Here is a 26,835-nt window from a genome sequence, read left to right as displayed (position 1 = left end):
CCGAGATAGCACCGGAGGTGAACTGCCCGTAGGCGGACGCACCGAAGGTGAGGAAAGTAACAGATGGTAATGGGGCACGTCTACAAACTGAAGAGTAGCAAATCTCCTGAGACCGGATAGTAAGTCATCCTAAAGTACTGGATAGAACTGAAAAATGAACTTGCAGAGTTATGTTAGTAATATGTAATTTATACTTAAAATCGAGCGCGGTACCGGAAGATTGGAGGGTGCCAATGTATTGCCGATTTTTAAAAAAGGTTCCAGAGGAGATCCGGGAAATTATAGATCATGTGAGTCTGACGTCGTGCCAGGAAAAATGGTAGAGACTATTATTATAAAGAACAAAATTACAGAGCATATTCAAAAGCATGGATTAATGAGACAAAGTCAACATGGATTTAGTGAAGGGAAATCTTGCCTCACCAATCTACTACATTTCTTTGAAGGGGTGAACAAACAATTAAGTTTCAGAATCTTTTAATATTGGGTGATTTTAATGTTAATCTAGATGATCAGTCAAACCCATGGTCAGTGAGATTTGCACATTTTATACGAGATATTAATATCCTACAACAAGTGGAAAGTTCAACCCACATAGCAGGCCATATTTTAGATTTAGTGATGACATATAGATTGGATGAACTAAAGTGTTCAAAAATAACAATAACACCAGTTTCATGGTCAGATCATTATTTTCTTAAATTTCATTTCATCAGTGCCGCAGCTGTTGCACAAGTCTACCTCATCTTATATTTATTTATTTTAAAACTAGAAGTTTACATAAGATTGATCCTATTTCTTTACTCTATCAGAAAAGTTTCCGCCAAATTTTAATACACTAGTAAAAAAGCCCCGTTTCTGATGCAAATGAAACGGGGGCTAGCAAGGTTTTCTTCTGTGTGCATGTGGGAGTGTGTGTGTCCCTGCCCTCTGCCCTCTCTCCCTTCCCCTGTGCTGTCTGTCCTCTCTGTCCCCTCCCCCACTCGGAGTCGAGTCCTTCAGTGTTAAGTTTTCTGCTGTGCTGTGTTTATGTTACAGAGATAGTGAGGGCTTCTGCCCTCTCTCCCCTCCCCCCTCTGAGTCCTTCACTGTTACAGAGAGAGCGATTTGATTTCATGCTTTGCTGTGTTTTGCTTCACTATTTGTGTTACAGAGAGAGCGAGGGCGGGGCAGACACTCATGGGGAAACCGGATATCTCTCCCCCTTCACACTTCCGGCTGGAGGCTTCATTTAGAACGTTGGTGGTGCCTTTTATATATAGAGATTGTCTATAGAGGAGCAAATTAAAACCTGGAACCAAGTTCTTTCGCTAGCTTTGGATGACCTTGCACCAGAAAGAACAATTAAAATAAATACAAAACGCTCTCAGCCATGGTATCAGCCAGGGTTAAAACTATGTAAGCAGCAGGTACTTAGGGCCAAACGACAGTGGCGAAAACGAAAGTCTACAGAGCTAAAAGAGAAATGCAAGCAATGCCAAACTTACTATTTGGCACAATTAAAGACTGCAAAAATAACATATTTCTCTAATCAAATAAAGACAGCAGCTAGTTCACAAAAACAATTGTTTCATGTTATGAAACGCTTGACAACAATAACTAGTGACAGTATAGAGGCACCTGCCGAGACTGGGCGTCTAAATGGCAGATGACATTTAATATGAGCAAGTGCAAAGTGATGCATGTGGGAAAGAGGAACCCGAATTATAGCTACGTCATGCAAGGTTCCACGTTAGGAGTCACAGACCATGAAAGGGATCTAGGTGTCGTCGTTGATGATACGTTGAAACCTTCTGCTCAGTGTGCTGCTGCGGGTAAGAAAGTAAATAGAATGTTAGATATTATTAGGAAAGGAATGGAAAACAAAAATGAGGATGTTATAATGCCTTTGCATCGCACCACGGTGCGACTGCACCTCGAACACTGTGCTCAATTCTGGTTGCCATGTCTCAAAAAAGATATAGTGGAATTAGAAAAGGTGCAGAGAAGGGCGACGAAAATGATAAAGGGGGTGGGACGATGTCCCTATGAGTAAAGGCTAAAGTGGCTTGGGCTCTTCAGTTTGGAGAGAAAGCGGCTGAGAGGAGATATGATAGAGTTCTATAAAATAATGAGTGAAGTGGAACAGGTAGACGTGAAGCGTCTATTTACGCTTTCCAAAAATACTAGGACCAGAGGGCATGTAATGAAGCTACAATGTAGTAAATTTAAAACGAATCGGAGAAAATATTTCATCACTCAACGTGTAATTAAACTGGAATTCGTTGCCAGAGAATGTGGTAAAGGCGGTTAGCTTAGCAGAGTTTAAAAAAGGTTTGGACGGCTTCCTACAGAAAAAGTCCATAGACCATTATTAAATGGATTTGGAGAGAATCCACTATTTCTGGGATTAGCAGTATAGAATGTTTTGTACAGTGGCGTTCCTAGGGGGGGGGGGGGGGTGCAGTCCGCCCTGGGTGCACGCCGCTGGGGGGGTGCTGCGCGCGCCTGTCCTTCGTTCGTTCCATGCTCCCTCTGCCCCTGAACAAGTTACTTCCTTTCCGGGGCAGAGGGAGCATGGAAGGAACGAACGAAGGACTGGTTTGTACTTTTGGGGATCTTGCCAGGTATTTGTGACCTGGATTGGCCACTGTTGGAAACAGGATGCTGGGCTTGATGGACCTTTGGTCTTTCCGGTATGGCAATACTTGTGTACTAAACCAATTTACAATCAAGTTAAATATATATCAAAAATAATAACTAAGACCAAATCAGAAACCAATCATATGACAAAATTTAACAGGGTAAAAGTTACAATTTTTCAAGCAGAAAATAAGATGCAAAAGGGGTACATTAAAGAGTGGCTCACCCCTAATTCCAACCAGCCACAGTTACCACCGCAATCCCAGCAACAGGTAGAATAATCTCTCTGGTGCTGATGTAGAAAGCTGTAGGGCTTCTACTGAAAAAATTAACAGAAATATTCCGTGCTATTCATTAAGCAATGAGCATGCAAATTACTGCCCAAAGCTCACTGCAAAACATCCCCCTTTCTGACAGTGTGGAGTGCGTGATGGGTTATATGTTCTGCTATGGGAAGGTAAGGACACCTAAGTCCAGAAAGTGTGCTAGAACTGGACCTTATAGGTTAACTACTTGCATTTGAGGTTAGTCCCGTGGCTCACCTACTTAGTTAGAGCCAGGACTATTTGTTTTGGATTAATACTAAGAGATCATGGACTAACCTTTGTTTTGAGTTACTACAATGGGATTGAAAACTAACCTTTATTCTGGATTATTACAAAGGGATCACGGACTAACCCGTTTTGCTGGGTGATCCTATTTGCACATTGCTGAAGAGGGAAAAGAGAAGTCTTCATGGTTGCTCTGCCCACGTTTACAGGTGGGCAGTGCGTGACAAGTTGTAGCAGTGGTGGGATCATCGAGACCACATGCAGTGTTGAACAGCCTGAGGACCCTTGCAAGGCGCAGACTCACCTCTACCACTGGTAAGAGTACCTTGGTGATGCAGGTGGTGGATAGAAGGCAAGGATGCTGGGAAGGGCTGATGTGGGGCCTAGTACCCAAAGAGTGGGGGGGGGGGGGCACGCCTGAAGCTTAAAGAGCAGCACTACGGTGTTTCTCTTTTTCCCCAGTTACAGGAAGATGGCGTCTGAAGCCTTCACGAAGTGGATTGTAGAGCAGATGAAGCCCCAGGAAAAGCATTGGACCTCCGGTTCTCTAGGACCTTGGAACAAAAGGTGCAACAGCAACAACCTTTATTGTAATTACTGGAAGCGCAGGCCCTAGAACTAAGAAACCTTGGGCCTGGCCTTCATAGATGAAAGACCCAACGGGACTGTGAAGTAAGACTTACCGATGGAGCACTGGGATCTCCCGTGTTGTCTGGTCTAGAGGGCTGCCCCTTATTAAGTTGGGACCAGAGGATGCCCCAGAAACATTTTTAGTCACTTTCGAGTGGGTGGCCATGGCCACAAAGTGACCTTCTGAAAAATGGGCTATTATTTTTGCCCCTTACTTGAGGAGGCCCAAGCTGCTTATAGAGCATTAGATGCAACCCAAACCTTGGACTATAATGAGGTCAAACCAGTTTTACAGAACAGGTTAGGTCTCACGGCTGAGAATTATCGAAGGAGGTTTAAGCCAATACTTCTAAGAAAGGGGATCGACCCCGAGCTGTTGTACAATAACTACTGTACTTAGCCACACAGTGGCCAGAACTGGAAAAGAAAACCCCGTAAGAATTGGTTAAGACAGTAGAATTAAAGCAATTTCTAACTATTTTACCCTCCCCTATAAAATTTGGGATTGCTAGACAAGGACCAGGATCGATAGCGGAGGCTACATTACTAGAGATATATGAAGCAGAAAAAGGGTGGAGTGAGAGAAAGGAAGAGCCCATTCTTAAGAAAACCCCAATGCCCCTGGTAGAGGATAGTTAAACCCCATAGGGAGGAGGTAGTGAATTCCAGCAAGGAAAGGAGGTTCCCTTCACCCGGGGATCTTGGAAGAGTAAAGTGGGAGACTATTAGTGGCTGTCCTCAACAGGAACTCCCACCCCCAGCTTTAAATGTTTCACTTATGGGAAGAAGGGACACTTCCAAAGAGATTGTCCTCAGATAGACTGTTCCTTTTCGGGGTTAGGAGTCAAGTCATCACAGGCCTCAGGGAATCAGGGCCACGCCATAAAAAGGGGGGTAAGGGTAGCTCTAGAAACCCTTTTAGATAATGGGAGTAATCAATCCCTTATGTCCGGAGCTTTAGCCAGGATGCTACGATTAGGAAAGGGGAAAGGCCACTTTAGCCGGGTGGTCCAGATGTGATATGTGCAGGAACTCATTTATCAAATAGGGAAGAGGACTCAACCTCTTAAGAAAACTGTGGTGGAGAAATTGCCATTCCCTCTGAGTTTAGGGAGAGTCTGGGTAGGAATGGAGACAGTCTTCAGCCCAAGAGAAGTATGTGTGTCAACCTGAGATAGGGATTATTCCCAATCAGAAACCAAGGACCTGAAATTAGGAGAGATAGTCCTCTTTGCCACCCTGGATATGGTGGAGAAACCAGGGAAAAGCAGGAAAAGTGTCAACAAAACAAGCAGAGAAATGGAATGGGCTAATTTCCCCAGGAAAGACAGAAGCCTTAGGGGAGGAGGTTATGTGCCAGTTTCACCAGTTCCCAAAAGAGCAGGTAGGAGATTCCTCTCTGTTGGGATAAGATAAGGGATTGGAGGGAGTAAGGGGTGAGTAGTGGCCCATACTTTATTAAGAAAAATAATCTCCTGTATCAAGAGGAGGATAAAGACGGGAAAGGGGAGCAAACACAGCTACTAGTACCCAAAATATTCAGAAAGACTCTGCTGACACTAGCCCATGCCCATCCGTTAGCAGGTCATTTAGGGGAACATGGGATGGTAGCCCGAATTATACAATGTTCTTTTTTTGACCAAAAATTTATGAGGAAGTGAGAGTACTGCAGATCCTGCCCAGAATGCCAGAAAGTACCCCAACAGCTACCTGAGAGAAGTCCTCTAATCCCTCTTCCCATAGTTAAGCAACCTATGAATAGAGTAGGCATAGATATCATAGGGCCACTTGGAAACGTAGTACCGCTAGCCACCAATACATTCTTGTGGTAGTCGACTATGCAACCTGGTTTTCCTGGGCTATTCCCCTTCTGGTGACTTCTGCCCAGGCAATGACTCACGAGCTGATGGCAATATTTTGCCAATTTGGGTTTTCCAAGGAGCTACTGATGGATCAGGGAACCAATCTGGACAATGCGGTGATCTTTTTATCCACAGGGTAGTCACCTGAGGCACACTGAAGCGGTCTGTGAGTCCTTGAGACAAGCAGGGCTGACAGCTAATCCTAAGAAATGTGCACTAAGCTAGAGAGAGGGTCACTGAGTAGGAAATACGTGGGTGAAGCCAATGCCATCTAAACTTGAGGCTTTACAAAGAAACAGCCGAGGGCATTTCTAGGATTGATAGGGTATTACTGTAAGTTCATCCCTCAGTTTTCGGAGAACAGTCTTTTGAAAAACTCCCAGCTGAACTGGCTGATTTGGGATAGGGCTGCCAAGCAAACTTTCAAAACTTTAAAGGAAGCCCTCTGTAGAGAACCTGTATTGAGGAACGTTAACTTTAATCAGGAGTTCATCTTACAAACGGACCCCTCAGGGATGATGGGACTGGGAGCAGTCTTAAGTCAAGGGAAAGGAGAATAAGTACATAAGTATTGCCATACTGGGAAAGACCAAAGGTCCATCAAGCCCAGCATCCTGTTTCCAACAGTGGCCAATCCAGGTCACAAATACCTGGCAAGATCCCAAAAAGGTACAAAACATTTTATACTGCTTATCCCAGAAATAGTGGATTTTCCCCAAGTCCATTTAATAACGGTCTATGGACTTTTCCTTTAGGAAGCCGTCCAAACCTTTTTTAAACTCCGCTAAGCTAACCGCAATGAATTCCAGAGTTTAATTACACGTTGAGTGATGAAATATTTTCTCCAATTCGTTTTAAATGTACTACATTGTAGCTTCATCGCATGCCCCCTAGTCCTAGAATTTTATCATAGTCTCCTTTTTTAAAGTTAAACGCTAACATATTTGATTTCGTATGTATACTTACTTCAAAGCTAAAATCCAATCACATTATGATCACTGTTATCAAGCGGCCCCAGCACCATTACTTCCCACACCAGATCATGCGCTCCACTAAGGACTAGACCTAGAATTTTTCCTTCTCTCGTCGGCTCCTGTACCAGCTGCTCCATAAAGCTGTCCTTGATTTCATCAAGGAATTTTACCTCCCTAGCATGTCCCGATGTTACATTTACCCAGTCAATATCGGGGTAATTGAAATCACCCATTATTATTGTGTTGCCCAGTTTGTTTGCATCCCTAATTTCCTTTAACATTTCTTCATCCGTCTGTTCATCCTGGCTAGGCGGATGGTAGTACACTCCTATCACTATCCTTTTCCCCTTTACACATGGAATTTCAATCCACAGTGATTCCAAGAAGTGTTTTGTTTCCTACAGAATTTTCAATCTATTTGATTCAAGGCTCTCGTTAATATACAATGCTACCCCTCCACCAATTTGATCCACCCTATCACTACGATATAATTTGTACCCTGGTATGACAGTGTCCTACTGGTTATCCTCCTTACACCAGGTCTCAGAGATGCCTATTATATCTAATTTTTCATTTAGTGCAATATATTCTAACTCTCCCATCTTATTTCTTAGGCTCCTGGCATTCGCATATAGACATTTCAAACTATGTTTGTTGTTCCTATTTACATGATGCTTAGTACTTGACAGTATTAATTTGCAATCTTTTGTTTGATTTTTATTTAAGCACATCTGATCTACTATGGTCTCTTTTGCAACCTCACTATCAGGATACCCTACCTTCCCTGTTTTGGTGATACCTTCGAAAGATACCTTATCCCGAACCATGCGCTTTTTGAGCGACTGTCGGCCTTCCCCCCATTTCTAGTTTAAAAGCTGCTCTATCTCCTTTTTAAATGCCGATTCCAGCAGCCTGGTCCCACCCTGGTTAAGGTGGAGCCCATCCTTTCAGAATAGGCTCCCCCTTCACCAGAATGTTGCCCAGTTCCTAACAAATCTAAAACCCTCCTCCCTGCACCATCGTTTTATCCACACATTGAGACTCCGGAGCTCTGACTGTCTCTTGGGCCCTGCACGTGGAACAGGTAGCATTTCAGAAATGCTACCCTAGAGGATCTGGATTTGAGCTTTCTACCTAAGAGCATGTCATGTACATTAACCGAAAGTTCTCAGAGGCCTAACAAAAATAATCTACTACTGAAAAGGAGTGTCTAGTTGTAAAAGGTAAAATTATGTATCATACCTGATAATTTTCTTTCCATTAATCATAGCTGATCAATCCATAGACTGGTGGGTTGTGTCCATCTACCAGCAGGTGGAGATAGAGAGCAATCCTTTTGCCTCCCTATATGTGGTCATGTGCTGCCGGAAACTCCTCAGTATGTCGATATCCAAGCTCCATCCGCAGGACTCAGCACTTAGAGAATTACACCCACAAAGGGACACTCTGCCCAGCTCACCACCGCCGAAACGGGGGAGGGGAATTAACCCAGCTCATCCCCACACAAGTGGGGGAGGGGAATCCGTCCAGCTCATCCCCGCGGAGCGGGGGAGGGACACCACCCCGCCGATGCGGGGGGGATCTGGCTTATCCTGCAACCGCAACCGCGGGAGGAACTGACTGACCCTAACACCGCCGAAGCGGGAGGGGTACAAAGCTGCCCTACAGCCGCACGAAGCGGGAGGGAGCGCCGGCAGAATTTATGTCTCAATCCAGCCCCGTAAAACGGAGGGGAGAGGAATGCAGCAGCTCACTGTAACACAAACTCGTCTCAACTCTTGAAGAATCCAATTGAAAAAACTTGAACACGAAGTCCTCCTGAACAGGAACTGAAGACTAAACTTGAACCTGAAATGCAACCAGAATATAAACAGTACAGATATCTGGGAGGGGCTATGGATTGATCAGCTATGATTAATGGAAAGAAAATTATCAGGTATGATACATAATTTTACCTTCCATATCATCATGCTGATCAATCCATAGACTGGTGGGATGTACCGAAGCAGTACTCACCCAGGGCGGGACATTGAAATCCCTGACCGCAACACTGAAGCTCCAAACCGGGCCTCCGCCCGAGCAGCCACAGTCAAGCGGTAATGCCTGGAGAAGGTATGGGCCGATGCCCAAGTTGCCGCCTTGCATATCTCTTCCAAGGAGACGGACCCGGCCTCTGCCACCGATGCCGCCTGAGCTCTAGTGGAGTGAGCCTTCAGCTGGATAGGCAGCACCTTCCCCGCGGCCACATAAGCCGCTGCAATGGCTTCCTTGACCCATCTTGCCACTGTAGGCTTAGCAGCCTGCAGACCCTTACGAGGACCTGCAAACAGGACAAACAGATGATCCGACTTCCGGAAATCATTGGTCACCTCCAAGTATCTGATGATGACTCGTCTCACATCCAGAAATTTGAGAGCAGAGTATTCCTCTGGGTAGTCCTCCCTACGAAAGGAAGGGAGACAGAGCTGCTGATTCACATGGAAGCGAGAAACAATCTTGGGCAGGAAGGAAGGCACTGTGCGAATAGACACTCCTGCCTCAGTGAACTGCAGAAAAGGCTCTCGACATGAGAGTGCCTGGAGCTTGGAAACTCTTCTGGCTGAAGTGATAGCCACCAAAAAGACTGCTTTCAACGTCAGGTCTTTCAGCGATGCTCTCGACAAGGGTTCAAAAGGTGGCTTCTGCAAGGCTCTTAGTACCAGGTTGAGATTCCACGCAGGCACCACTGAGTGCAGAGGAGGGCGCAGGTGATTAACTCCCTTGAGAAAACGCACCACATCTGGCTGCGAAGCCAGGGAACCACCCTTCAGGCGGCCCCTGAAGCAAGCCAGAGCCGCTACCTGGACTTTAAGGGAACTGAGCGACAGGCCTTTCTCCAGACCTTCTTGCAGGAACGCCAGCACTGAAGAAATTGGAGCAGTGAAGGGAGAAAGTGAGCCTGCTTCACACCACGCTGCAAAGGTACGCCAAACCCTGGCGTAAGCAGTAGAAGTAGAGCGTTTCCTCGCTCTCAGCATAGTGGCGATGACCTTGTCTGAGAAGCCCTTCTTCCTCAGACGCTGCCGCTCAATAGCCAGGCCGTAAGACCAAAGGGGGAGGGATCCTCCATCATCATGGGACCCTGATGCAACAGGCCCTGCTCCACTGGCAGCCGCAGAGGGTCGTCCACTGAGAGCCTGATCAAGTCCGCATACCAGGGACGTCTGGGCCAGTCTGGACCCACCAGGATTATTCGGCCCGGATGCTTTGCCACCCGGTCTAGTACCCTGCCCAACATGGGCCAGGGCGGGAACACATAGAGAAGCTCCTGTGTCGGCCACTGTTGGAGAAGAGCATCTACTCCCAGAGATCGAGGGTCCCGTCCTCTGCTGAAAAAGTGCGGCACTTGGCAATTGGCCGATGACGCCATCAGATCTAGGCTCGGCTGGCCCCAGCGCTTCGTGATGTCCAAGAACGCCTGAGCCGATAACTGCCGCTCTCCGGGATCCAAGGTATGGCGACTGAGAAAGTCCGCCTTGACATTCATGACTCCGGCAATGTGGGCCGCTGACAGCTGTTCCAGGTTCGCTTCCGCCCACTGGCATAGATTCATGGCTTCCTTGGCTAGAGGGGCGCTCTTGGTACCTCCCTGGCGGTTGACATAGGCCACAGCCGTGGCATTGTCCGATAGGACCCGTACTGGCTTCAACGCCAGTACCGGGAGGAACTCCAAAAGCGCCAACCGAATGGCTCTGAGTTCCAGGAGGTTGATAGACCACTTTGCCTCTGCAGGAGACCAGAGCCCCTGCGCTGTCCTTCCCATGCAGTGGGCTCCCCAGCCCGTCAAAGAGGCGTCCGTCGTGACGACAATCCACTCCGGGGTCACAAGAGGCATCCCTGCAGACAACTTGTCTGTCTTCAGCCACCAGCTCAGCGCCTTGCGCACTGCTGGGTCCAAGGGAAGGCGCACAGCATAATCCTCCGACACCGAAGTCCAGCGCTGCAGCAGAGAGTGTTGTAGTGGTCTCATATGAGCCCTGGCCCAGGGCACTACTTCCATTGTGGCCGTCATAGAGCCCAACAGCTGCACATAGTCCCGAGCCCGAAGCGGAGAGGCTACTAGGAACTGGTCCACCTGAGCCTGAAGTTTGACAATCCGATTGTCCGGCAGGAACACTCTGCCCACTTGGGTGTCGAATCGAACTCCCAGATACTCCAGGGACTGAGTCGGGCGCAGCTGGCTTTTCTCCCAGTTGATGATCCACCCCAGGGAGCTCAAAAGAGCAATCACCCGGTCCACAGCTTTGCCGCACTCTGCATAAGAGGGGGCTCGGATCAACCAGTCGTCCAGATAAGGATGGACTTGTACTCCTTCCTTCCGCAGGAAGGCCGCGATGACCACCATTACCTTGGAGAAGGTCCGCGGAGCAGTAGCCAACCCGAACGGGAGGGCTCTGAACTGGAAGTGTCAGCCCAGGACTGCAAAACGCAGAAAGCGTTGATGAGGAGGCCAGATGGGAATATGCAAGTACGCTTCCTTGATGTCCAAGGATGCCAGGAGCTCCCCTGCCTTCACTGCCGCTATAACAGAGCGGAGAGTCTCCATGCGAAAGTGCCGAACTTTCAAGGCCCGATTGACCCCTTTGAGGTCGAGGATAGGCCGTACAGAACCTCCTTTCTTTGGTACCACAAAGTAAATGGAGTAACGTCCCTTGCCAAGCTGATTTTCTGGCACCGGATCGACCGCACCCAGGCGGATCAGATTGTCCAAGGTCTGCTGCACTGCCACAGCTTTGACCGGAGACTTGCAGGGAGAGAGAACAAACCCGTCTCTTAAGGGTAGGCAGAACTCTAGCTTGTAGCCGTCTCTGATGACTTCCAGCACCCAAGCGTCTGAAGTTACCCTGGTCCACTCGCCCAGAAACGAGGACAGGCGTCCTCCAATCTGCACTGGGCCATGGACCAGGACCCCGTCATTGGGTACGAGACCCTGGGGGAGGACCGGAGGGCGCACCTCCGGGACGGCGGTCTCTGCGAAAGGAATGCTGCTTGGGGGAGAAGTTCCTCTTAAAGGAAGAGGGGGCAGAGGAGCCCGACTTGCCCAGGCGGTACCGACGGGCTTCCTGAAACTGTCCTCTGGAGATACCGGGGCGAGCACTGGCCCGAGCCCTGACCTCTGGTAACCTCTTGCCCTTAGACGTGCCGAGATCGGTCACAATTTTGTCCAGCTCGACCCCAAAGAGCAGCTTGCCTTTAAAAGGCAACTTAGCCAGGCGGGACTTAGAGGCGTGGTCCGCAGACCAATGTTTCAGCCAAAGCCACCGCCGCGCAGAGACTGTCTGAGCCATACCTTTAGCCGAGGCTCTCAAGACATCATACAGTAAGTCTGCCAAATAAGCCAAGCCCGATTCCAGGGCCGGCCAATCAGCCCTCAAGGAAGGATCCGAGGGGGAAGCCCGCTGCACAATCGTCAGGCACACCCTGGCCACATAGGAGCCGCAAACTGAGGCCTGCAAACTTAAGGCAGCCGCCTCGAAGGACGACCTTAAGGCAGCCTCCAATCTTCTGTCTTGGGCGTCCTTTAGGGCCGTGCCACCTTCCACCGGCAACGCCGTTTTCTTAGTCACCGCAGTGATTAAAGAATCCACGGTAGGCCAAAGAAAGGCCTCCCGTTCACTTTCAGGCAAAGGATAGAGGCGGGACATAGCCCTAGCCACTTTGAGGCTCGCTTCCGGGACATCCCATTGAGCCGAAATTAAGGTGTGCATGGCATCATGCACGTGGAAGGTTCTAGGCGGGCGCTTCGTCCCCAGCATAATGGCGGAGCCAACAGGGGCTGAGGGAGAGACGTCCTCTGGAGAGGAAATCTTCAAAATGCTCATGGCCTGCACTAACAGGTTGGGCAAATCCTCTGAGCGAAAGATCCGCGCTGCAGAGGGGTCATCCGCTCCATCCGAGCGGGAATCCGTCTCCTCCAAGGAATCCCCAAAGGACCGTTGGGAGAACTCAGATACGCTGCCCTCATCTACATCAGAGAAAACAGAGTCCTCTAAGGCCTGGGATTCCACCCGAGGGCGTTTACTTCCGGGGGCCTCAACCCCTTTATCGGACAAGGGAGAAGGGGCAGCGTTTTGCATAAGGAAGGCCTGATGCAGCAGCAAAATAAACTCGGGGGAGAAACCCCCCAGACTGTGCACTTCAGCAGCCTGGGCCACAGCCCTAGACGCACCCTCAACCGGCGCTCGCAAGAGCGGGGGAGAAACATGCTGCGCATCCAAGATGGCGTCCGGCGCGACACTCCGTGAAGGAGCCGCGCGGGAAGAACGGCGCTTAACTTTAGCCGCTTTTTTGCCGTCGCCCAAATCAAGGGCGGCCATGGCGTTAACGTCTCCCAGCTCAAGGGCGGCCCAAGAAGAAGCCGTCCGAGCAGAGTGGCCGGCCAAGATGGCGGAGGCGAGCAGCGGGGGATGGGCGTTTATGGCGGGAAAAACCGCCGCACCGGAGGAAGACCCGGGACAGTGACCGGCCTCCGAACTGACACCCAACAAGGGCGAATCAGACTTTAAGACCCCCGCATCCCCGCTAGAAGCGCACACGCGGTCCGGGGAGCGATTCCTCGCGCCCTCGCCCTCCGACGCCATAGGCCACGTGGAGATCGATCGGGGAACCCCCTGCCCGCTATAAAAAGGTAAAAATTACCTGCGTCTCGCTCCGAGCTGTAACGACCTGGTGTCCCAGTGAGTAGCTGCAATAAACGTTTAAATAAACGTCGAAATAAACGCCCTTAAGGACGCCCAAAATTTTATTTATTTTTTTTTTTAACGGAGCCAGCGGGAGGGGGGAGAAAAGGAGGGACCTGGCACCACCAGGTTTGCACTTGCTCAAGAAGAGCCCTCAACCCCAGGTACTCAACAAAACCTAAAAATTAGGCTTGGAGACCTAGCCAGAGCTGCTGGAGTGTGTGACCACCACCTGCTGAGATAGAGAACATACTGAGGAGTTTCCGGCAGCACATGACCACATATAGGGAGGCAAAAGGATTGCTCTCTATCTCCACCTGCTGGTAGATGGACCCAACCCACCAGTCTATGGATTGATCAGCATGATGATATGGAATGGGCCATAGAGACACTAAGGTACTATCTTCTGGGGAGACATTTCACTTTAATCATGGACCATGCTCCATTGAAATGGACAGGCCTATGGACCTTTTTGCGAGACCCCGAGGACAAGCTTTGGCAGTCACGAGCTGTCCCATTGGAACCACCGGCGCTGTCGAGGAGGTATTGGTGGCTCCTGGGCTCGATGTCACGCTGAGCTCTGACTCACGAGCGCCCCCTCTGCAGCCGCAGATGACCAGCTCCCCCTCTGCGAGATCGACGGGGCCCCTGCCAGGTTGCGGAGAGGGCACGCCATTGAGTGAGGCTCGGGAACAACATGAAGAGAAGAGTGGGAATCAACTGGATTCCCCTCTGCGGAACCATATAGAGCCCGTAGAGGTACTTTTCCTGCTGCTGTGGAGCTAAGAGGAACAGAACAGTGTAAGGAGCCAGAAAGTGGAGAGATTACGCCTCTCATGCAGAAACCGGCAGAGGTAACTTTAGAATCCCTTTACCTGATCTCTAACTCAATACAATCTTCTACATCCCAATATAAAGTATTAACTAAAAAGATAACAGAAACTGAAAAAACAGTTGAAAAAATAGAAGCAGATATGAAATCTTTAGAAACTCGTGTAGAGACTATTGAAAAGAATGCTGTTAATATGGCAAATGTACGGACTGATATGTTAAAGTATTTAGTAATATTGAGGAAGAAATCAGAAATATATGAGAACTATATGAGAAATCATAATTTAAGATTCTTGAATTTCCCAAAAGTAAAAATGGTACAACCAACTGAAATGTTAAAGAGATATTTTGTTCAAATTTTGGGAGTTCCTGAATCTGCCATGCCTCTGTTAACTCAGGCATATTATATTCCTCAAAAAGAAGAACAAAACGACTTAAATGTGACTGCTCTACTAGAAACCTCTGAAACAGAACTAGCCAAACCGGCAACATTGATAGCCACTGTGGCTTTGCTGCCTGATAAGCAGTGGCTTTTCAAGTTGTTTTTCAAAAACAAGGACAAATTGTTCTTGGGTCTGAAAATTAACCTGTTTCCTGATGTTCCACGAGAGACCCAGAAGAGGCGGAAACAATTTTTGTTACTGAAACTGGCTGTTCTCCATATGGGAGGTGTATTCCACCTGAGATATCCTTGCAAATGAATCATAAGATACAACTCATTTAAATATGTTTTTATGGAACCTTCACATTTGACATCATTTGTTGCCTTGAAAAGGGTTGAAACAGCTTAAACATAAATAATTTGTTTGTCCTTAGTCATAGGTGCATATACCTTGAATTTATATCTTTCTTTCTCCTCAATTTGATTATCTTGGAATCCATTATTATGTGGACTTGAGTATCATTTCTTAGATAAATTGAATAAGTTTTTGAAAAAATGTTCTTTTTCTTTTTTAGATACTTTTCTTGATCAAGTGTTAATTCTTGATAATGTAATGTGAAAAGATTAAAATAAAAAATAAAAAAAAAGAAATGGGTAGGCCTCAAAGAATCATAATGCTAAATTAATGCGCTAGTATCTATCCCTCCAGGCCTATGATTTTAAGGTGGAGCATCAGGCGAGGAAAGAGAATGCAAACGCTGACTATCTTTCTCAGGAGGGGGGTGGAGTTCTTCAAAGAAGGGGGGGGGGGGTAGTTGATGGGGGTGCATGTTCCATTACAGAAAGGTGGGAACCCCAGTCCAGAAAGAGTGCTAGAACTGGACCTTCTAGGTTAACTACTTGGATTTCAGGTTAGTCCCATAGCTCACCTACTTAATTAGGGTGAAGACTGGGACACTGCTTGGGAGGTAGTAGTTGATCAGGGAAAGCTATGTGGGAGGTGGCTGGGGGGAAACGAACCCTTCTTGGATTGATTTATATAATTCCCTGAGCACTGGGAGTGCAAGAAAAGTATCCAGAAGCTGTAATAGGAAATTCATTTACATATGATTTGCATAGGCAGATAAACTATAAAACCACCAAAACACAGATGGTTCACAGTAGGCTCAGGCAGACTTCGTTATGTGACACACAAGCATCCGCCCTCACAAGTGTTGCCCCTACAGAATTCTTTTGCGCCATTAAAGCACTGTGATATTCCTGAAAATAGAACGGATGCAGAAGAAAAAGGAATGAAGATGGATCAAAAAGATAGGAAGGTACCCAAAGGGTTAAGACACCCCCAAATCACTTATGTTGAAACACATACCAGGAAATGTAGATGTAATGCGATGACCACAAATGCTCGCAGTCTAAGCAATAAAGTTCATGACCTTCAAGCCCTGATGGTGGAGGCAGACTTAGACATTGTTGCAATCAAGGAGACGTGGCTAAATGGTTCCCATGAATGGGATGCAAACATACCAGGCTATAATCTATTTAGGAAGGATAGAGAGGGTCGAAAAGGTGGAGGAGTAGCTCTGTATGTGAGAAATGATATCACAGCAACTGAAATGACAGGGACATGGGGAAAAGAAGAAGCGATATGGATCACCTTAAAAAGAGATGATAGAACCTCAGTCCACGTGGGTGTTGTCTACAGACCCCCGACACAACTGGAGGAACTAGATAGGGATCTGATCGCAGATATTCAAAAGTTAGGAAAGAAGAGAGAGGTGCTGTTGCTGGGAGATTTCAATCTGCCGGATGTAGATTGGAAGGTTCCATCGGCGGAATCGGAGAGAAGTAGAGAGATCATGGATGCTTTCCAAAGTGTTTTGCTTGACAAATGGTGACAGAACCCACAAGGGAGGGAGCGACGCTGGATCTGGTGCTCACAAATGGGGATAGCGTGTCAAATGTCCGAGTGGGTGCCCACCTGGGCAACAGTGACCATCAAACGGTTTGGTTTGATATGACGGCTGTAGTGGAGGGCGGCCACTCAAAACTCAAAGTCCTGGATTTCAAGCGTGCTGACTTTACTAAAATGGGGGACTACCTGAGGAAGGAGATGATGGGCTGGGAGGAAGTACAAGAAGTGGAAGGCTGAAAGAAGCTATAAATAAGGCCACAAACCTTTATGTAAGGAAAGTAAATAAAAGCAAGAGAAAAAGGAAACCGATATGGTTCTTCAAACAAGTGGCTGAGAAAATAAAGGCTAAAGAGTTGGCATTCCAGAAATACACAAAAACTCAAGAACAGGAACACGGGGAGGAATACCGGAAGAAACTGAAAGAAGCCAAGAGAGAGATACGTCTGGCGAAAGCGCAAGCGGAAGAACAAATGGCTAGAAATGTAAGGAGGGGTGACAAAAATTTCTTCAGGTATATTAGTGAAAGGACAATGACTAAAAAGGGAATTGTGAGACTAAAAGTTACTGCAAACCGCTATGTAGATAGTGATGAAGAAAAAGCAGATTTGCTAAATAGATACTTCTGTTCTGTTTTCACAGAAGAAAATCCTGGAGCAGGACCGCAATGGAGTAGAAAAAGTACAAATGAAAATGCAGCGGATACAGCATCATTTACAGAAGAGAGTATGTATGAACAACTTGTAAAGCTTAACTTTTCACAATGTAACCCATAATCGCAATGTAACAAACTGTATTTCCATTATTTACAATGTATTGTAAGCCACACTGAGCCCGCAAATAGGTGGGAAAATGTGGGATACAAATGCAATTAAATAAATAAATAAACAAACAAATCCATGGGACCGGACGGGATCCACCCCAGGATATTGAGGGAGCTCAGAGAGGTTCTGGCGGGTCCTCTTAAAGATTTGTTTAATAAATCCTTAGAGACGGGAGAGGTTCCGAGGGATTGGAGAACGGTGGAGGTGGTCCCTCTTCACAAAAGTGGTGAAAGGGAAGAAGCTGGAAACTACAGGCCGGTAAGCCTCACTTCGGTTATTGGAAAAGTAATGGAAGCGATGCTGAAGGAAAGGATAGTGAATTTCCTGGAAGCCAATAAGTTGCAAGATCCGAGACAACATAGTTTTACCAAAGGGAAATCGTGCTAAACGAATCTCATTGAGTTCTTTGATTGGGTGACAGGAGAATTGAATCAGGGACGAGCTATGGACGTAATCTACTTAGATTTCAGCAAAGCTTTTGACACGGTTCCCCACAGAAGGCTTTTAAATAAACTGGAGGGGCTGAAGATAGGACTCGAAGTGGTGAACTGGATTAGGAACTGGTTGATGGACAGACGCCAGAGGGTGGTGGTGAATGGAGTTCGCTCGGAGGAGGGAAAGGTGAGTAGTGGAGTGCCTCAAGGATCGGTGATGGGGCCGATTCTGTTCAATATATTTGTGAGTGACCTTGCCGAAGGGTTAGAAGGTAAAGTTTGCCTATTTGCGGATGATACTAAGATCTGTAACAGAGTGGACACCCCGGAGGGAGTGGAAAACATGAAAAAGGATCTGAAGAATGGTCTAAGGTTTGGCAATTAAAATTCAATACCAAACGTAATTCTGGGTATTCAATAAGAAACGGTTTCAAATTACAAAATTGGTAAATATAACAGAAACCTTCATGAAAATTGTAAAAATAAGTGTAAAATAGCCATACAAAACTTAAAATGTAAAATATACTCCTCTTACAACAGAAAATCCAAAATATAACTCACTGTTCAGCAGAACCAGGGAAGAGCCCCACCCTGTCCGGTTCACAAACCTACTCCCGAACGCCCACACATGCGCAGAATATATGTCAGGCATCAGCTGTTTTCAAACGGCGGGAAAAAGATTAAATGAGAGCTTGCCATTCTATTTCTCTATTCAAGCCACTAGGGGCCACTGTTCGCCATCGAAAAATAAATTCTTGCTCTTTCTGAAGTAACAAACGAGAGACATCTCCACCTAAAGGTAAAACAATCTGAAAAAGCACAACAAATTTTAAATCTTTGATGTCATGATGTGCCTGTAGCCAGTGATCCACAAGTGGAGCTTCATGTTTGCTGTTTCTTAAATTACTCAGATGTTCCCCAATCCTCTGTTTAATCCGTCTACTGGTGTGCCCTATGTACCATTTAGTACATGGGCACACTATACCATAGACTACTTGAGATGAATTACAATCTGTAGACTTATTCAAGAAAAATGGTTTATTCGTCCAGGGATTAGTGACTCTCATAGTTTGCCAGGAGTGCTGGCAATAAACACATCTGCCACAGCTTCTATGACCTTTTATCTCAGATACAGAAGCAGTCCACAGTCCTGGATTGACAGATGCCAATATCTCACCTAGATTGTGATCACGCATATAGGCAAATGTTGGTGTTTGATCAAAACCGAGAGAAGTCAACATAGACCAGTGTTTGTTAATGATGTTCTTTATTTCATTCGTGAACCGGACAGGGTGGGGCTCTTCCCTGGTTCTGCTGAACAGTGAGTTATATTTTGGATTTTCTGTTGTAAGAGGAGTATATTTTACATTTTAAGTTTTGTATGGCTATTTTACACTTATTTTTAGATGTGAAATGAAGTGCTGGTTTTATACAATCTCTAACCTGTATTTCAGATCAGTTCCCCTGAAGACGCCATTAGTTTGGCGAAACACGGCCCATGTAGGGAACTAAAATTGCTGAACTGTGATTCCTTTGTTCTTAAATTCTGCACGGAATGATTCTTTGAAAAAAGTATTGCAGTGGACAAGAACTTTGCAGGAAGAAGATCTCTGATTTTGCACAATCTCCACTTAAGCTAAGTAGCTGTTATTTGATTTTTTTGAACATCAGTTTTTAATATCTTTCTTGGACTTTGCCATCTATTGAACATTATTACTATTAGGATGGAGGTAGGATGTGCTATGATGTAAAGGTGGTGTACCTGCAAAGCTTGGATTTTCAGTCCACAGCAATACACCAAAAAAACTGAGCACAACAAATAAATATTTATATACTTTATTGGATTTTGCATAAAAAATAATTATGTATACATTATGAGTAATGAGATAAAAAAAAATTTTTGCTTTACAATTTTCATGAAGGTTTCTGTTATATTTACCAATTAAAATTCAATGCCAAGAAATGCAAAGTGATGCACTTAGGAAATAGAAATCCACAGGAGATGTATGTGTTAGGCGGCGACAGTCTGATAGGAACGGACGGGGAGAGGGATCTTGGGGTGATAGTATCTGAGGATTTGAAGGCGACGAAACAGTGTGACAAGGCGGTGGCCGTAGCTAGAAGATTGCTAGGCTGTATAGAGAGAGGTGTGACCAGCAGAAGAAAGGAAGTGTTGATGCCCCTGTATAAGTCGTTGGTGAGGCCCCATCTGGAGTATTGTGTTCAGTTTTGGAGGCTGTATCTTGCTAAGGATGTAAAAAGAATCGAAGCGGTGCAAAGAAAAGCTACGAGAATGGTATAGGATTTGCGTTACAAGACTATGAGGAGAGACTTGCTGACCTGAACATGTATACCCTGGAGGAAAGGAGAAACAGGGGTGATATGATACAGACGTTCAAATATTTGAAAGGTATTAATCCGCAAACGAACCTTTTCCGGAGATATGAAGGCGGTAGAACGAGAGGACATGAAATGAGATTGAAGAGGGGCAGACTCAAGAAAAATGTCAGGAAGTATTTTTTCACGGAGAGTGGTGGATGCTTGGAATGCCCTCCCGCGGGAGGTGGTGGAGATGAAAACGGTAACGGAATTCAAACATGCGTGGGATAAACATAAATGAATCCTGTTCAGAAGAAATGGATCCTCAGGAGCTTAGCCGAGATTGGATAACAGAGCTGGTAGTGGGAGGCGGGGATAGTGCCGGGCAGACTTATACGGTCTGTGCCAGAGCTAATGGTGGGAGGCGGGGATAGTGCTGGGCAGACTTGTACGGTCTGTGCCCTGAAAAAGACAAGTACAAATCAAGGTAAGGTATACACAAAAAAGTGGCTCATTTCTTGGGCAGGTCTTTTTCTGCCGTCATCTACTATGTTACATTCCTTGCAAATAGGACTGGAGAAGGGAGAAAAGGCCCCTTTTAGGAGTTGGATTGTTCTCCCCCTTGCTGAAGTTGAGAGGCCCTTCTACTGGACAGGATCGTGGATTGATCATTGGTGGATTTTCATGGAGGATTGTAGACTGACCTATCATTGAATTATTGTGGAAGATCATGGACTAATCTTTGTTTTGGATTACTACAAAGGGATCGTGGACTAACTTTTGTTTCAAATTACTACAAAGAGATTGTGGACTAACCTTTATTCTGGATTATAACAAAGGGATCGTGGACTAACCAGTTTTGCTGAGTGATCCTATTTGGACGGTGCTGAAGTGGAAAAACAGAAGTCTTCCCGGTCGCTCAGCTCACATGTATGGGTGGGCGGTGCACTGACAGGAAAGGGGGGATTAATAAAAAAGAACCAAACCACCAGCCCCTAATTCCTGGTGGTCTAGTGGCCTCCCTCCCCATGATCCAATCTTACCCCCTTGCCCTGACTTCCAAAAATAATCCTTGGTACTCTAGCGGCACCCATCCCCAACTTTGAAAAAATGAATCCCTTGTGTCTAGCAGCATCCCCCCCACCCCGTTTCTTGTCCCAGGCTCCCTTACAGCATTCCTTAAGAGGCAGAAGTGATACCCACTCGCTCCTGCCTCCGGCGCCACCATATTGGGATATGGTAGTGCCTGACTACACGATGCCAAACAAGGGAATTTTTCCCTTATTTGGTAGTCTCCAAATGCACTGGGTGAGGTCTGTGCCACTATTTCCAAGATGGCAGTGCCAGAGGCAGGTAGGTGTGAGTGGGTATCACTCCTGCCTCTTTTTTTTTTTAATCATTTATTTATAACTTTTCATTTACAAGGATCACTTGCAAACAGTAATACAGAGATGACTGCACATTAATACAATATAAGAAGAAAACAATCCCAACTAGATATATGGATTATATACAATCTTTCTCTTTCTTAGACCACAAAGTGAAGAAAAGTAGGGAGAGTGAAATAAGACAAGGAGATCAATTAAACAGTAAACAGAAAAAAAGAAAACATGGTATTAACCTGATTATCCCCAGATATTTCTCATCTAATTCATTAGTCCACATTGATCATCTGGTTGGCTTCTTCAAGTCCAAATACGGTGTATAGTCAATTAATTTCATTAAGAACATACTTATTGTCCAAATTTTAGTTAGAAATAATACATCTGATTACATTCTCTCTCTTTTAAAAAACAGAAGTTATTTAACAATACATATACTTAAGTCTCCAGTTCAAATCCCACTGATTAAAGGAATCCCAGTCTTCACAGGCTTCACTCATTTCGAAGTAATAATTAAGGAAATATTTCTGAGGAAAACTTTAGGAGTCATACCTGGAACTCTGGGAAAAATAATAATCTCGACATTAATCATCCACAATAACATCCACCTTATTATTCAAAGTTTCTGGTCCAATATCATTTTCAAGATCACAACCACCTCTTGCATGTTGAGAACTACATTTGTTATATCAATTTTTCACTCTCAAAGGGTTCAGTCAAATTGTCCATGCAACTAGCCAATAAGATTATATCTGATACAAAGTTATTTACTACCGCCATTAGGTCCCGAAGCGCCTTCCAGATGGTATTCAATGTAACCTCCACGGAAGCCAAAAACTCCAAGGTGATTTCTCTTGAGGTGTTTAAGAGTGGTTCCACCGATTCAGGTTCTGCTGTAAACGTCCTCCGTTTCAGCATATGCCCCTAACTCACTCCTCTGGACATGGTGGTTGAATAATTCGAGAGCGATGGAGTTGTTTTTCCAGGTCCAAGAGCATTGACGCTCCTTCACCAGCGCTAATCAAAGGACTCGCCCACCCTTTCATCTGTGTGCAGTTCGACACGCAGCGGTCCCGCACTTGCTGCTCGGGGGACAAAATGCTGGCCATCAGCGGCTGACCGCCGGTTGTTCCCTTCCTCTCAGTTAAGGAAAGTGCAATTGCAGAGAGGAAATTTACATAAAGAAGACAAAACTTCAGAAGGCAGCTGGGCCGTTGGGCATACGAACTTCAGGTCACCATCTTACCACTCTCCCATCCTGCCTCTTTTAAGGTATGCTCTGTGGGGGGATCTGGGAAGCCTGGGAAAGGGGCTGGCATTGGGGGTGATGCTAGACACCAAGGATTTTTTTTACAGTTGGGGGCCAGGAGTGTTGGGGCCACTAGACTACCATGGATTATTTTTGGAAGGAGGGTGATTGGGTCATAGGAAGGGGAGCTGCTAGACTATGAGGGATTATTTTTAGAAGTTGGAGTAGGAGGGTGGTCAGGTAGTGGGGAAGGAGAACCAATGTAGGATGCTATCAGGGGACAGGGTGTTGGGTCATGGGGGCTCCTTGTGTTGCCTCAGACCTGACAGTAGGTTTCTGGCTTTATGCTTGTGCCTTAGACACCAGCGTATAGCTCTACATTGCTGTGAGTTCCACTTTAATATGCGGTGCACTAATGTCTACTGTTGTCACATCCGTCGCTCCTTCCAGCTGCTCCTCTGCGGGAAGCAAGAGCCGGTGTCCATTGCGGCGAGGGCCAGCCTTCTTGAGGCCGCGGCGGAGAGCCGGGGCTCGCTGCGGTGATGGCCGCCCTGTCCAGGGCCGAGCCCGTGGGCCGGCGATCACGGCTTCTGGGCTCTCGGTCGCCGGCTATGGGATGCGTGCTTGCGCTAGCGGGGAGGATGGCGCCGAGACGCGATGGCCGGCGTCTTCTCCACATTCGGGCGCGGGAACCCGAAGCTCCGCCTCAGAGGAGCCAGATTGGGAGGCCGGTGCTGTAGCCCCGCCTGGGAGGCCGGACGGAACCAACCAGAGGAATTTCTTCAGTGGCTGGGTTCCGATTGGCCGGCCATGTCGGCTGGGGCTGGGCGGTTGAATGCTGACAGTATTTAAGGAGCGGGGCTGAAACAGGACATTGCTTCAGGTTCTGTTTCCCTAGGCCAGTCTTTGTGTGTTCTTGTTTTCAGTACGTTCCCTTGCTCTCCTGGTTTGACCTTTGGACTGTTTTCTGGACTACTCTGCTAGCCGCCTGCCCTGACCTGTTGCCTGTCTTTGGACGACGCTGTGAGTTGCCTGCCCTGACCTGTTGCCTGTTTCTGGACGACTCTGATAGCTGCCTGTCCTGACCTGTGACCTGTTATTGGACTTCTCTGTTTTCCACCTGCACTCCTCGCTCCTGGTTCCGGTACTGGATCAGTTCGTCAACCCCGCGGTTCCGGAAGTCCCGTTGGCCGCCTGCAGCTGGGGGCTCAACCCCTGGTGAACGGCGGTCGCCACGGGTGAAGACTTGGGGTTGCAAGGCTGTCCTCTGAGGTCCTTTGGGGCCTTGCGGGACCTAAGGGCTCACCTTCTTCCCAGACAAGACAACTGTGCGAGTTAACTTCAGTGCAAAAACCTTTCTATATTTAGTGGCCATTAATGAGCATGTAAACTGCATGTTAACTGAATGCTTCTGCCCATGGTAGCTTTCTGCATTGTTCCTTCCAGGTTTTTAATTCTTTTTAAAATCTTTGTAAGGCGGATTTGGTCCTAATCTTAGCCTGTAGTGCAATGTATGCAAATGAGGATCTTCTTGAAACCTCCAATCTGATTTTACTAAGAGAAGCACTTTCCATTTACTCATCCTGTGTCTCAGATTGCCCTACTGCACCAACTGGCCTTTATGTGAACTGCACTGAGAAGGATGAACCTTCTGGCTCCTACAAATGCAATGTACCTGGAAGGTTATTGATGTATCCTCCATCCATCAAAAGATGTCCATCCTTTGGATCACAGAGAGGGGGCATGTATCCAGACAGTGACATGCTGGCCCGGACATAGCTCCACAGAGAACCTGTGCAAACCAGGTAGAATGGGAACAGATTAACTATGACAATGTGGGATACAAATGTAACAAATAAATAAATAAATAAAATAAACTTTTTCTACATGACTCTCTTTATAGAGCAGCAAATGCTCTACCAAGGGATACTCTGGTATACTACTTTCTATCTGGGTATTTTAAGGCAACCTCAAGACACAATTTACCATTCTGAGCTGCAGGACAATCCTCTCTAATGTGATGCTCTCCCAGCTCTCTCCCCTTCCTCCAGATTCTGTCCTGATAACTTGCTCATTCATTCTCTGTAAATCAGGTCATGCCAGGGAGTCAAAAGCTAACCTTATGTAGACATGCCAAGTCACACTCAATTGGGGCCCCTTCTCTAGCTCACATGCTTAAGGGGTCCAATTTCACACAATGACAGCCCCCCCCCCCCCGCCACCCACCACCTGCAATCCGGTACCATCTTCTCCATTTAAGTTATTCTTGCAGTGCTGGCACCCTCAGCAAGCGCAGGCTGCTTCAGCCAATCCCAGGGGCCTTCCTTCAGCTGCATCCCACCCTTGCTGAAGGAAGGCACTGGGATTGGCTGAAGCAGCCTGCTACTCAGCAACAGCAGGCTGCTTCAGTCAATCCTGGGGGCCTTCCTTCAGCTGTATCCTGTCCTTACTGAAGGAAGGCCTCTGGATTGACTGAAGCAGTATGCTATTGCTGAGAGTGCCAGCACTGCACAGATTGTGGCAAGAAGAACTTAGAAGAGGATAAGTATCAAATTGCAGGTGATGGTGGGAGGACAAAGAGGTAGAGAGGTGCTGCATCATGGGGGGGGAGGGGGGCAGGCAGGTGCTGCATTGGATGGGGGGGAGGAGGAAGGAGAGAGGTGCTGGACAAAAAGGTCAGGTAGGGAAGACAGAGATCCAATGAGGAGGATGAGGAAGAGAATGGAGAGAAAAAGAGGTGCTGGACTTGGGGGGGGGGGGGGGGGGGGTGAAGGATAAGAAAGGAGAGAGGTACCAGGACATGGGGGAAAGAAGGAAGAGGGAGAGTTGTTGGTCTTGCAAAGGAGAGACAGAGCAGGAGCAAGGGAAGAGAGAGGGTGAGATTCTGGCCTAGCGAGGGAGACAGGAGGGAAGGAAAAGAGAAAAAGATACTGGCATGTGTATGTGTGGGGGGATAGGGACACATGAGTTACATTGGACGGGGGGGGGGGGGGGTAGGGAGGGACACATGAGTTATGTTGGACAGTGCAAGAATAGGGACACAGAGATGAGAAATGCTCAATATGGTGGGAAGACAGGGGTGATACTGGGTCAGATAGATAGGGATGCAGACAGAAGATGGATGGTGGACATGGAGAGAAAAGAAGTGCCAAATGGACTAGCAGACTCTGGCAAGACAGTTAAAAGAAGATAGAGGAAAGCAGAAACCAGAGAATAGGACCTACACAATAAAAAAAAGGAAATGACCAGGCAACAAAGGTAGAAATAGTTTTTTTTTCTATTTATTGATTGAAGTATGTCAGTTTTTGGAATGTGTATCTGCCAGTTTTAGACATGACTGGAGCCTGTGAGAAAAATCTCATTCATTGGCCTTCAATCTCCAGCATTGTGGTGGTAAATCTCCAGCATCAGATATACCGTTCTTCCTATAGACAATAGTAGAGTGATGTACAATACATAAAAGCAAAATTAAAGATAAAGGAATTCCACTGTAGGACTGAGAAGTACATAGGAGTACAACATAGCAGTACAAAAAATAGGAGAAACGATAAAAAGAAAGACCTTACAGTGGAAACATCTAAAACACCGATAGTAAAAATATAAGAGACAGGAGGAAAGGACCTGTGGAAATCAGTGGATCCCAAAGGCTGCCAAGTCACCCAACTGCAGATTAAAGGCTTTGTAAAATAGATAAGTTTTCAGAGATGACCTGAATTTTTAATAGGAAGGTTCAAGTCTCGTCTTGAGACAGAAAGGATTCCATAAATAGGATGTAGTACAAAAAAAGCTTGATTCCTTGTAGTTTGGTAATGTGCCTGATGTACTGATGGGATATGAAGGAGTAGGTCATTGAGGGAACAGAGAACCCTGGGGAGTGAGTAAGGCTGAATTAACTGAAACAGATAAGGAGTATTGGTATGGATGGCCTTGTGAGTGAGTGTAAGAATTTTAAAGTGGATGCGGAATGAACTGGGAAGCCAGTACTGTGCAATGAGCAAAGGAGTGACTCAATGAAATCTACTTGTGTGTGAAAGAATACAAACAGCAGTATTCTGAATAGCTTGAAGGCAGCAAATCACATGTTGTGAGAGACATGGATAGATTATATTACAATAGTCTAGGCAGAATGTACAAAAGGGCATAAAGA

At 46.5% G+C, this 26,835-nt stretch overlaps 1 protein-coding gene across 1 annotated transcript in view; it reads right to left on the bottom strand.

The window, feature by feature from the left end:
- PNPLA7 (patatin like phospholipase domain containing 7) overlaps positions 1–26,835 on the bottom strand; it is a 2,530,065-nt gene that overhangs the window by 287,324 nt on the left and 2,215,906 nt on the right. Inside the window, exon 31 of the mRNA XM_030206608.1 lies at positions 24,364–24,480. Coding sequence (XP_030062468.1) covers positions 24,364–24,480 — 117 coding nt within the window. The remainder of the gene's footprint in view (positions 1–24,363; positions 24,481–26,835) is intronic.

Source organism: Microcaecilia unicolor, chromosome 6 (assembly GCF_901765095.1).
Source record: "Microcaecilia unicolor chromosome 6, aMicUni1.1, whole genome shotgun sequence".
NCBI classification, from domain to species: domain Eukaryota; kingdom Metazoa; phylum Chordata; class Amphibia; order Gymnophiona; family Siphonopidae; genus Microcaecilia; species Microcaecilia unicolor.
Note: the sequence above shows the minus strand (reverse complement) of the source record. Positions and strands in the feature narration are given on the sequence as shown.